Genomic DNA, 13,516 nt, shown 5'->3' on the forward strand with positions numbered 1-13,516 from the left:
AAGGGGCCTCATGACACGTTCCTCACCCCCAGGCTTCCCGTCTCCATTACCACCTACATGGTATAACGGGTCGGCAGCCCTCTAGCACGTATCTTGCCTGGTCTATGTGCTATTTCCTTTCCAAGCCGACTGCCTGCTATCGTATGAAGAGATGGGGTGGGGGCAGAGTCAGGGGACTAATGCTTTGACAGTAAATGTGTAAGGTTAGTACTAGTACAATACTCTTACAATGATTAATTATTAATGGATTAGTGGAAACAACCACAAACAAAATATAGGAGACCACAATAATGAAACCAACACTAAACTAAGACCTCTCTTTAACATTCAGCACATGCATGTATCTAGAAAGAATTTTAAAATGTACATCTACAAGTCATTACATCTGATGGCCCCCCTGGCCTCGTTACATTCAGGATTCACTAAAGTCTTCAGTACACTAGGCAGGGGGGGCATCAATCAGCTTCCGTAACTGCTGTTCTGGGAACACTTCGTCCATGAGCAGGATTAATTACCCAGTTTGTAATTGTACAGCTCTTAGTCTGTCACTGATAGAGAAATGCAGTTAAAGCTCGACTTTCTCCTGAATGTATTAGAGAAGTTCCCACACAGTGGAACTCTTGAGTAATCAATCACTGTGTTCTATTTATGCTTTGGCCCCAAGCGACACACTGGGTATTTAACATCGTCTAATATTTGCATGGTAAAACTGAGCCAACACAAGCAAAAAAGAAAGCATCACAAATTGGGCTGATAACTGGCAATTAAAAGTTTAACGGCAACGTATGTCAACCACTGCATGTCTAATCTCTACTGGGCAACTGAAAGAGCAACATCGGTAAAGTTTGGCCTGCCCTTGTTTTCATCTTATGTCCTTTTGTTGCCTGACCAAGACACAAATAGTGATGCTGACACAGCTAGCAGGACAAAATCAGTTTCACAGAATCAGCATGTTTCAGCTGCGCCGGAATGAAGCCCACAGGACAAGACTCTCAGTATCTGTCTAAGCAAAGCAACCATAGGGAAGGAACATGGGCTGCAATTTTAGGGAAGAAATGGCAGGTGCAAAGGTGGTACAGGGCAGAGACATAACATTTTGTTTACTTATTTAGCAGACATTCTTGTCCAAAGCAACATACAAGTATAACACAAGCACACAGCAGTCAAGGAACCAAAAAGTACATCTAGGCTGAGCTTCTAATGAATGACTAAGAACTATATGTCTGTGACCCAGAGTATCATCATATTAAACAAAATGCTATGTTGGCAAAATTAACATGCATCCAAATGCTTTGAGGAAATCATAACTGCTACCAGACTTTCACACTCCACCACTCTTGAAATCACAAAGAGAGCCACAGATCACACCTCACTTAGCCTTGTGGTTGTGAGTAGAGCCACACACTGACCTCTGCCCCGATGATGAGGGCCCTCCATGCGCCTAAGTTCTCGCACCACCAGTCTGTGCGGGAGATGTGTAGCTTCAGGTCACTGTGCTCTTTCTCCATGGCGCCGATCTCCTCCTTCAGCTTGGCCACAATCTACAGAAGGATAACAGAAGATCTCCTACTCTGAGCCGCTGGGGTCAACAGGACCCCAGAGCCCAGCAGTGTTTACTGCCGGCACGTACCAAGTTATATTAAAACTGGATTTTTGGCAGCTAACACTAATCCTGTCACTGAGCACTGATCTCCCCCAGACAAGATCATACATAAGCAGTCCCTGAAGACCAGATAATGGACACTCAAACAGCAGTCTTTTGGAGACGAGGTTTACCTTTTTGTCAGGCTTGGGCGCGTTCTGGATGGACCCTAGGGCCTGCCTCTTATACTCCAGCTTCTCGCAGAGCTGCCGCAGTTTGCTGGCCGCGTAACTGGCCTGCTCGTTGATGCCCTTGCTTCCCTCGTCCAGCGCCTCCTCGCCGGTCTCGATGGCCTGACACTGAAGGACAGTGACAGAACATAGCTTGGCTGCCATTCGCCTCACCGGCAAACAACAGGCCCTTGTCCTCATGCAAGCTCAAGTTGATACAAAATTTTAAGGTTGATAATTAAACTGTTATATGTAGTACAGGAAATAAGTAACACAGTGCACTTTTGACCCGTTTGTATCGTATTAATCGCAGTGCATCTTGACCATAGCATACATTTCTTAGTATAATGGAACAGCTGAAAAGTACATTCGTACAATAATGAATTTACTTGTTTAACATGTACAATGGTGAGTCAAATTCAAAGCACAGCTTCACTTTTTCCTATTCATTTGCCTAATCATTGATTTTATGCCAAATTAAAACACAAACAAGGCCTTGTCTGTCCCTCAGCTTATATGTCACGCCCTTGTCTTCCCATCTGCAGGCTCACCATCTCGTCCTTGTCCTCACCGCTGGAGTGCGAGTTGGAGTACTGCTCCTCGCGCTTCACCAGCCGCTCGTACAGGTCGCTCACCAGGAAGGACGGGTAGTAGCGCTCCTTCATGGTCTCATAGACCCCGGCCTGGATCTTGTGGAACACGTCCGTACCCTTGTTGCCCACTATTGTCTGCTGGATCTCCTTGTACAGGGCCTTCTCCACAGGGATGTCCCTGCTCTCCACAAAGTAGTTCTGGTAGATCTCCCCCACCAGCTGAGGCACTTCAGTCTACAGGGAAAGCATCACCGTGTCGAGCAGCCTCCATGAAGAGCTTCACGCCATGATATTTTACATTTGCTTATTTAGCAGGTGCTTTTGTCTAAAGTATCACACGAATGAAGATCAGAGTGTAGGATTGGCCAGTGTCCCTAGAGAAGCTGGGATTAGGCACTTTGCTCAAGGACACTGTGGAAATATGGCTATTTTACTGGCTATGGGATTTAAACCTACAACCATCCAAAATAACTCCTATAATACAAATTGCCTAAAATCTGAATTACCGATTCAATACACAGCTCCATATCCATATCTCCAGCAGCATGATTGCTGCAATAATTGGGAGTTATCTTTGTTTGACTACGGGCATGGAGTCCCATCCAAAGAGAAACTCATAACCTTGCCTCATCATGTTGCCAAATAACACCACCATAAACTCTATACCTTGCCTCATTAACCTGAAACCTCCTTAAGGACCGCATTGAAAGCCTTTTGCGATACACCTATAGTTCTGCACAGAGGTGGGCATTTCAGGTCCAGAAAATAAAGATCCAGACTAAGATTTTGTTTCAACCAACCAGTTGAATACTGAGAGTCACAGTCACAGAGTATTCAGCAAGTTGGTTGAAACAAAATCTTGGTCTGGATTTTTACTTTCTGGACCTGAAATGTCCACCTTTGCTCTGGTATCACAACAGCACAGCTGCCTGCATCAGGAGTATATAGCTTCTATATAGGATATAGCAGCAAGCCCCCCCCCCCCAAAGCGACACAGGCCTACATTACCCACGTCACCCAAGGCCTACATTACCCACGTCACCCAAGGCCTACATTACCCACGTCACCCAAGGCCTACATTACCCACGTCACCCAAGGCCTACATTACCCACGTCACCCAAGGCCACCCAACACCCCTGGCACACTAGGCCCTTAACTTATAAGGTTTAAAATGTCATTACATTTTAGAAGTATATAGTCACAATCCAGGCTAGAGAGCCACCCAACCTTGTTGGCGCCCTTTAGCATCTCCACTTGCTCCCAGAAGCAAATGAGGGCTCTCTTGTCCACCCTCTCCATGTACATACGGAAGTGCTCCCGGAACATGGAGTTGGACATGATCTCTTCAAACTGGTAGATCTGAAAAGCCCACAAAAAAAACCAGACAATAAACTGCAGGTAACATCCATCTATCCATCTACTATCCATTGATCCATCCAGTAGGTTGCAGGGGTGACCTGGAGCCTTTCCCAGGCACCGTAAGGCCCAAGGCAGGGTATACCCCGGATGGGATGAGGTTCTACCATTGTATTATAAAAACACAACAATAAAAGACAATTTGCCATTGGCCTCCACACTATGCTATAACTGTTCTACCTTACAGGTCACCATTGTGTACATGACCCCCTCCCATCCACCATGAGATGTTGTGTTTGCTTACTCTCTGGCTCTGAGGTCCATCGCCTTCTTCAGCTGCCCCATCTTCCTGAGCCTCATAGTTGGGGCCGCCAAGCAGACGGATCCTTTTCTCGCACTGCTTCTTGGCCACTGTGAGCTGGTTGATGTAGCGTTTCATGTTGCGCGCTCTTAGCAAGTCTGCCTTCATGGCTGCCGTCTCCTTCCCCTTGCTGTCTGCAGGGGTGCAGAAAGGCAGCCATCTTGGTATTGTATTCTTGATAATATTCTTCTAAAACTGACAGGCTAGACAGATCAGATTGCAAAACAAAATAAACTCACATCTAAGTAATCTAAGTACAGTACATGCAATTAAAACAAATAATTGTTTAGAGGAAATTCATCAGAAGATAAAAATATCTGTTTGTAATCTTGAATGTATATTTCAAAGAGAGTACTGTATATATAAAAAGTACATAACATAGTTTTGTAAATATATGTTGACATGGGTCAGTTTAACTATAGGACTTGCATCTTAATTACTAAAATCGAACAGAAAGCACTATGACTGAAAAGACTACTTGATAAATAGGTAATGGCAGAAAGGCTGAATTTAATTCCATGCATTTAAATATCAGGCCAAGAATGGCATTTCAGAATTTGAACAATGGCATTTACACTCACACAAGCCTTTTTTAGCCATGTCCCCCCATGGCCCACAGCGTGACTCTCCTCTCTATTTGACTCATCCCCAGTTTTCATTAAAATGAACGAAATAAGAGCAGACATTATTACCCTTCTGCTTCTTCAGCTGTGGAAGGTTGCTGATGGTTGTTGCCTGTATGATTTCAACAACAATCTGGTACCTGTGTAGACACATAGACGGTGGATCTCCATGTGGGTAATACACCTTCAGAGTTGGGTAATTCAGGTCCAAAGAGTCAAAGTCCAGACCAAGATTTTATTTCAACCAACCAGTTGAATACTTTGTGACTGTGACTCTTTATGCTCAACTGGTTGGTTGAAACAAAATCCCGGTCTGGACTTTTACTCTCTGGACCCAACTCTGTACGCCTTGCACTAACACGCTAAACGCTGCACAGAAACATACATGCGCTCAGAACACAAAGCTAGCTGACTGTACAACTTATATGCCCATAATTATGCTAAAACCATTCAGCTATGGTAAAACCCATGTGCAGTAAACAGAATGCATCACTCATGACATTTATTGAACTATTAGTACAGATATATTCTCATGATAGGTTTCATTATAAGCTTTAGCTACCAACTGGGAACACTTTTTATTATCTAGAGCATAAGGATTTTTTTATATCTCCATTAGCAGTCCTGTTTCCATAGAAACAACTAAGTTTTTAAGTTTGAAAAGAAAGTGTAATTAAGTCTAATTTTGCTTAATTTCACGGCTGAAGAAAATCGCTCAACTAATCTCACTTTGGAAAATTTGTTTCATTTGAACACATTTGCAATAGCTGTCCGTCTGTACTCCAGCTATGTCCTGCAATGTTAATATCGTTGACGAAAAAATTTCGTCATAGTTTTAGTTAACGACCTTTTTTCTCTGACGAAAACGAGACGATAATGAGACTAAATAAAAAAATAGGCTCAAAGACTAGAACTATGATCCTATGATTTTTAGTCGACTAAAACTAGACTAAAACATAAACAATTTAGATGACTAAATAATGACTAAAACTAAATGACATTTTCGTCAAAAGACTATGACTAAAACTAAATCAAAATTTGCTGTCAAAATTAACACTGATGTCCTGCTCATAGGATACATAGCCAAGGTCACAACACATCCTTCGGTAAAGTGTACTGCCAGCCCATGTAAACAAATGTAAGACTTTCGGCTAGTGGTAGGATTAATTACAGTGGGGACTGGGACAGATAAGTTAACAGACACTCGTAAGTCACCTGTCACTGAAAGACTACACTGGATGGACACATGTTTACATATGAGCATCAGTACATGTGGTGACAGTGAGGATCGACGCAAACAGGACAGAGGGGCCCTCCTAGATCAAAGAGCAGCATCCATTCCTGATCTCCAGCTGATATGATCAGTTTTATCTCTTACAAAGAAGTGAGGGGCCACAGATGTGCTTCAGGGAATCAGTGCCAGACTGCGATAAAGCTGGATAAGACACACACACGCTAAACTCGGAGCTGGGAGCTGTTAACAGGCAAATCTCAGTACTACCTGTCAGCAGGGCCTGACTTTATTATTAAGGATGAAGACTGCTGAAACAATTCCAAAGCTCTGTGGTAAAATGTAGAGCATTTTGCCCACTTTTTCCAGCATGTCCTAGATAGTGGCTGTTTGTGCTTGTTTATCTGTGGACTGGATTCGAGTAGGTGGGTCGACACGTGTCCCTCAGTAGAGGTGGTGCCTAGAATGAGCTAAAGCGCTCACCTCAGCTGCTTGAGGAAGTCGATGTCAGAGCTGCCGCTGATGAGCTTGATGAATTCCTCGTACGAGGGTGCATACGTATAGGCCTTCTTGTGGTGCTCGCTGAGCTGCTCGCGGAGTTCCAACTGGGCCAGCAGCATGCGGTTGATGTAATCTGGGTCACTGAGCACCTCCACCAAGGGCTTGAGCACTACACGGATAAGCACGCACCCACCCAGACACACAGAGACAGACAGAGATGCACACAGGATGACACGTTAGAATTCTACAGGCATTACAAACTCAAAATTACAACACAATCAAAATGTAACTCATTGTAGCATTTATTCATTCATGCACTATACTGCCTGTCCAATGCAGGGGTCTGTAGCCTATCCTGGAAAATATAGGTGCAAGGTACGGAATAACCCAGGGTGAAGCGGCAACCCATCACAGAATGTGCACCTTCTGGTTCTAAATAATCGATGGAATGTAGAGATATATCATTATCGGTATTGGCCGATATTCATTTATAATCAAAATATCAGTATCTGTCCTGTAGAGGTGGGCGATAAATCGATTTAATCGATTAATTCGAATTTACAGTTCAGGACGATGTGTTTTTATGAAAATCGATTTTATTACTTTTTTTACACGCGAGCGCCAAAAGCGGAACTAATGAGATGCACCGTTTTTCACGGGTAAATTAGCGCGGCGCACCCAAACACTCTAGGGGATTCAGAAAGAACACGGCAATGGTTCGGTTTTGCGCCATCGGACACAGACCAAACAAGTCCTTGTTGCAAAGTCTGTTCAAAAACTGTTGCAGCCAAAGGAAGCAGAACAACAAATTCATTCCAGCACCTAAAGCAGAGGCACACAGTGGAGTGGGAGAAGTGCAGCTCCCAGCGAAATGAAAATACCCGCAGCACCAGCACAACATCCAAGGTCAAGCAAGCAACTGTCCCTGACACGTTTTCGAACTGTGTGCCCTATGATAAGAATGGCGCACGGTGGAAGGCGATAACAAACACTGTCGTGATATATATTGTAAAAGACATGGTGCCCATACATACTGTGGAAAAGCCGGGATTCATTAACATGCTAAAAGTTTTTAGAAGTGTTTACAGTGGCGTGGTCTGCCATCTCACTTACAAGCATCTTTTTTGGCTTGTCAGATTGCACTTTAACTCTAATGTAAAAAAAAAAACAAAATAAAGTTAAAACTTGTTTTGAACCATAAATTTTTCATCTATAGTTTGATTTTGAGTAGGGGAGGGGAAAATCGATTAAAATCGAAAATTGGATTTATTGTGAAAAAAATCAGAGATTTTATTTTGAGGCCATATCGCCCAGCTCTACTGTCCCGATATATAAACTTCATAAATATTAAAAGTTAGCACCACCAGAGATTAAAACATACCTACTACAATAGTGGAGATGATTGCATTGGACATTCAGCCATTATTTTAATGGAGTAAGGATTATGGTGGCTCATTCATAAATCTCAAGAAACAAGGGAGCCACCCCGGTCCCCATCAATAAAATTTCCTGGGGGGTGGGGGATCAATCGCATGGTCCGAAAGTACAGGCACAATTGTGTCCTGTATTGGGTCAAAATGGGACACGGCCTTTTATTTTACAATCCAGGAGTAACCCATAAAATACGGGAGCGTCTTGTGAAATACCGGACTGGTGGTAACTTTGCTTATAAAACTACTGGCCCGCAAGATGGTTCCATAGGACCCGTGACATATTTTAAGTCATTATTAAATCTGGCTGGTAGATCAACCTTCGACAGAATAAAAAAAACAATGTAACGCCATTTTGTTAATCAGCATAAGGAAGTCCCCCCCCCCGCCCATCCTGAGAGGCTCAGATGTTAGCCAGTTGTTGCTGTCGGCGATATTAGACAAATATATATTGGTTAATTGTATCAGTCAAAATTTCCACAGCGGTGCACCATTTATAGTATGATCACGGTCCATATGCGTACACAATCACTGGATATTTCACACATGAAAGGCAGAATCACAAAGCACTAAAATAATGACAAAGGTCAATGTGGTCAAAAACTGTTTGTGTAAGATACCAAGAATAACAGAGGAAGCCGTGACCCTGTATGATTAGGTAAGCATTGCCAAAAATGATTCAGGCACCACAAACCGTGATTTCATTTTCATTGCTCAGTCTTGCATGGCAGCTTGCCTTCGCTACGCTTTTTAATTTAGCTCAAATGCACTGTTACAAAGGCCTCTGTGCTTCAAAGATTGCTGGAGCATGAAGCTTTGTTTACAGCTTTCCATTAACCTTCCCCAGAACACAACAGGACAGCTTTTCAACTCAACTGTCCAAAACAAACAGAAGACGATAACATCAATGAATTTGCCCAGAACAGTCTGTGTGCTACTACTAGCCCTGTGCTCTCGTGTGACTCTGAAAGTGCAACAAGTCTTTAGGTCACACTTCTTTGCAGCTAAAGACATTTGATATACCCCAACTTGCTAGGATAATCATCAGAAAAATGTTATGGTTCCTTTCAGTGTTCTTCATTCACAGTATTATTCATCTCTCCAGTATTATTCTAGTCAAAATCTGGTCTGGTAACATATTTCCTGATACAGGAAAGAATACAGCCACTTGTTATCTTGGCCTCAGCCACTGAGTAAATGTTTCTTTGTTTCAAGGGCAGGGATTTTTTTGGGGGGTTTTCAAGTGCTAACTACTATGGACCACTGAATAACAAAAACAAATTTCCATGAAGAAGGTCAGTTTTGTGGGTATAATGTAAGTTAATTCCCGGCATGTGCATCACAGTGTCTGAATACATGGTTCATTATCTTGCACACGATACACTTCAAATATCAGCTAGAACATATGATCCTTGGAAATGTCCGTGAGTTATTGAGAAAAAGCAGGTTCTATTTTCAGGACACATGGTAAAATGCTACATGTCATCTAATTACCAATAAAATAAAAGATGCTTTCATCACATTGCAGAGTGTTTTCTGATAGTCTGCAGCTTACAGCAGACATCAGGACTGAGTGGCACAGGTGGGGGGGGGGGGATCTAGGCATGGACGCCTCTGCCGCCGGCTCACCTTTGGTGGCGAGGACCTCGACCAGCACTAGGCGCAGGCTGAAGGAGCGGACATCACGCGCGGGCAGCAGGAACAGCAGGAGCACGCGGGAGCAGCAGCGCAGGAAATGCAGCTCGTCCTCAGGGCTTTGCAGGCATGGGTGCAGGCTGAAGGCCGTGGGTGACTCCGTCTGCCTGTCGAGCAAACGCGGCCGGATACGGGTTGGGGATCAGTACCATTTCATTCATCGCTGGCGAAACAGCTGCTCAATACTCCCTCCACAACTTCCTGCTTTTTGTTATTTTGCTGAAGCAACTTGTGTAATCCAGTTTTAGTACTTCATTCAAGGTCAGAACAGCAGAGTCACTCCAGGAACATGAAGAGGCCGCGTCTTGGTCCCGGTCCAGAACCGCTACATTACCAGCTGCCAGCAAGAGACGTCTCCTGCAGATGTAGCTAATTAATCAGACCCACTTCACCTACAGTCATGAAGACCCAAGGCATAACGTGCATTTTTAGCATGGCTGAGCCCAGCTGCCAGAAATGCCAAGAGTACACTCTAAAAATACGGTACAGAACATTACTACACACTGAAATCTATAGAAAGGACAAATTAATAAAAAAAATACAGTATATGGGGTAAGACTGAGAGCCTATCAAAAAAAACAGCTACATTTGGCCAACAGAGACATGGCTCAACAGAAAATATGACCAAAGACACACCAAAAGGACCTATGTCTTTACCGAAAATATGAAGCCTTTGCTCACAACCTTCATATACAGACCCTTTGACAGCAGTATTGGCCTCTTAGTTCCCTGCATCTGCAGATCAAAGCCCCACATCAGTTTGGAGGAATGTCGGTCTATTCCACTTAGCAGAACTGCATCATGTTGTGAATTTCAAACTATGTTCCAAGACAATGGTCATTTTTAGGGCATAATACAGCATTTCAACTAAGGATGGGCCAATCCACATTTATTCAGTTCCAATCCGATTACAATACACAACTGCCGATACCAATACCGAGCTCTTTTTACTTTTAATATAATAAATAAATCATATATATACTTGCCACACAATTTTTCTCCCACTGGCAACAGTGTCACTTACACTCCGTTGCGTTAGTAGCCCCTCGTGTATCACAAGCTGTAGCGAGAGCGCAAAACAGCCCAAGCTAGCGACTTCCAAGTCATCCATTGCTTTTTCATATTACTTGCATTGTCTCATACAATTGAGTGCGCTTTGTTCATAGTACATTTTTCCAGCTGCCTACTGGATCATCCAGGCATTTGTTGGCAAATTTTAAATGGGTGCCTCATGAGCAGATCAACCCCCTGAGAAATCTGTCTTCGTCAGACCATGAGTCACTTCCCATGTCGTGAACAACTTCCTAAACTCCCACCTGACTTTCAGCTCATTCATTTGAATATCTGATTCAAATTGCCCCGATGACAGAACTGATTCATATAATTTTGCCAGCTAATACTGTAAACGCTGGATCAGTGCGATCAATAAAGATATTAAGAAGTAATTTTCTATATTTGTTCAATCAGATTCTCCATTTTTCGGGGTTTGGGTGAAGATCACATTGCATTTTATGTTAAAACAATGAAGAAAGTCATATTATTCCAAACAACCAGCATCAAAAGTGTGTGATGCCTACATCAATTTAGCAAGCTGAGAGCTTCTACTGGGATCTTTCAGTCAGCCTCAAAAGACAATGAGTAAATCCAGCAGTGAAGAGCTACACCAACAATGTCCACCAGTTAGCCCCACGTTAAAAAGGCCTCAATTGAAATGAATCAAACCATTCTCTGTTGTGCATTTCAATCGTCCCTCTCAGTTTGAAAAAAGCAGTGGTACTTGATGATAGGTTAAAGCAAGGGGCTTCACAATACGTACACAGAAACTCCGACTCAAGAACATAGCCACACATTCCCTACCTCCTAATATAAAAGCCTATGGAGAAAATGGCCAAAAAATTAAGATGTTGTTTAGTATATCGTTATAGTGTCATTAAAGGCATTTCAGTAGTCATTGTTTCAGTTTCCCACAAGGACAAACGTCTTACTCATGGCAGGTGTCCCAGACGATGAAAGGAATGACCCCTATTTAAGGAGGAATAACTTAGTGTGAGAGGCGTGTGTTCTGAGCGGTCAGGTCCCCTTCCCTCAAAGTACAATGCTTCAGAAAAGTCATTCTGCAAAGTGCTACAGGTCAAACCCTTATTTTATTCCAGTTTTAAAAACGTGTGGGAGGCTATGCACTTGGCATCATAATTGAGACAAAGTATCCCTGGGGGAAGGTAGCTAGAAAGCAAGTTTCCTGCCCAAATATTCATAAAACAAAAACAGCCTGCAAATGTGTACCTCAAAGCAATGCAATGAAATATTAATTATGCTTGTTATAAACTTCAATGAAAAAGTACAGTGTTATACATTCAAGCTCTTAAATAACCAAACACACCAGGTACACCATCTGGATTCACTTAAGCAAGCCTGTATTCTGCACCGAAAAAATACCATGCCTGCATTTCTACCTCACCAATATTACAGGACATCCGCTCTGATGGAACATAGAACCACTATCCTCACTAACTACCTTTATCTGCAATGCGTCAAACTATTGGAAATACAGGAGGCCATATTCTAACAGTATTATGGACATATAGACAGGGGACAAAATGTATACCAGCAAGGTTTCATGGAGGTTCTATACCAGGGTTCTTCAACTCTGGACCTCGATTCCAAATCCAGGCCATGTTTTCAGTTCTCCCAAGTAGTTGTTTAATAATGACTGATTCTGATTGGTCAGAGGCTTCACACCTGAATGACAGGTAAAGGAAGGCTGGAAAACCAGCAGTGCTCGGACCTCGAGGACCATGAGTTGAATAACCCTGTTCTATACTAAATATTTCTCCATTTATTATGATTTGTGGGTAACCCTTTACTTAAGGCCATGTTTTCAATCATTCATAAGCACATTCATAATCAATTATAATGCACTCATAAAACAGTATAAACATGGTTATACATACAGTGGTACCTCCAGACCAGAATCTCCTCGAAGCCGTCTGGAAGTCGTTCTCCATGGCCTCACCAAACTCCTCCCACACCCGAGTTTTTGCCTCAGTGACCGCCAAAGCTGCATCCCGCTTGGCCTGCCGGTATCTGACAGCTGCCTCTGGAGTCCCACAGGCTAAAAAGGCCCGATAGGACTTGACGGCATCCCAAACCACTGGTGTCCACAAAGTCGATCATCAAACTACGGCATAGGGTGTCCTGGTGCCAAGTGTACATATGGACACCCTTATGTTTGAACATGGTGTTCATTATGGACAATCCGTGATGAGCACAGAAGTCCAATAACAAAACACAGCTCAGGTTCAGATCGGGGGGGCCGTTCCTCCCAATCACGCCACTCCAGGTCTCACTATCATTGCCCACGTGAGCATTGAAGTCCCCCAGCAGAACAATAGAGTCCCCAGGAGGAGCGCTCTCCAACACCCCTTCCAAGGACTCCAAAAAGGGTGGGTATTCTGAACTGCCATTTGGTGCATAAGCGCAAACAACAGTCAGGACCCGTCCCCCCACCCGAAGGCGAAGGGAGGCTACCCTCTCGTCCACTGCGGTAAACCCCAATGTACAGGCGCCCAGCCAGGGGGCAATAAGTATGCCCACCCCCGCTCGGCGCCTCTCCCTGCAAGCAACTCCAGAGTGGAAGAGGGTCCAACCCCCTTCGAGGAGACTGGTTCCAGAGCCATGCGTCGAAGTGAGTCCGACTATATCTAGTCGGAACCTCACAACCTTGCACATCAGCTCAGGCTCGTTCTCCTCCAGAGAGGTGACATTCCATCTCCCTAGAGCTAGCTTCTGCAGCCGAGGACCGGACCGCCAAGGTCCCCACATTCGGCCACTACCCAACTCACACTGCACCCGACCCCTATGGCCCCTCCTACAGGTGGTGAGCCCATTGGAGGGGGGACCCACTTGCCTTCTTT

At 43.8% G+C, this 13,516-nt stretch overlaps 1 protein-coding gene across 2 annotated transcripts in view; it reads right to left on the minus strand.

The window, feature by feature from the left end:
* Positions 1 to 13,516, minus strand: part of snx25 (sorting nexin 25) — a 31,597-nt gene that overhangs the window by 9,290 nt on the left and 8,791 nt on the right. For both annotated transcript variants that reach the window (XM_023814738.2, XM_023814736.2), the window contains 8 exons: positions 9,537 to 9,709; positions 6,460 to 6,646; positions 4,815 to 4,885; positions 4,066 to 4,256; positions 3,633 to 3,764; positions 2,364 to 2,639; positions 1,777 to 1,941; positions 1,410 to 1,541 (listed from right to left, as the gene is read on the minus strand). In XM_023814738.2, the coding sequence (XP_023670506.1) occupies positions 1,410 to 1,541; positions 1,777 to 1,941; positions 2,364 to 2,639; positions 3,633 to 3,764; positions 4,066 to 4,256; positions 4,815 to 4,885; positions 6,460 to 6,646; positions 9,537 to 9,709 (1,327 nt within the window). The remainder of the gene's footprint in view (positions 1 to 1,409; positions 1,542 to 1,776; positions 1,942 to 2,363; positions 2,640 to 3,632; positions 3,765 to 4,065; positions 4,257 to 4,814; positions 4,886 to 6,459; positions 6,647 to 9,536; positions 9,710 to 13,516) is intronic.

Source organism: Paramormyrops kingsleyae, chromosome 12, assembly GCF_048594095.1.
Source record: "Paramormyrops kingsleyae isolate MSU_618 chromosome 12, PKINGS_0.4, whole genome shotgun sequence".
NCBI lineage: Eukaryota > Metazoa > Chordata > Actinopteri > Osteoglossiformes > Mormyridae > Paramormyrops > Paramormyrops kingsleyae.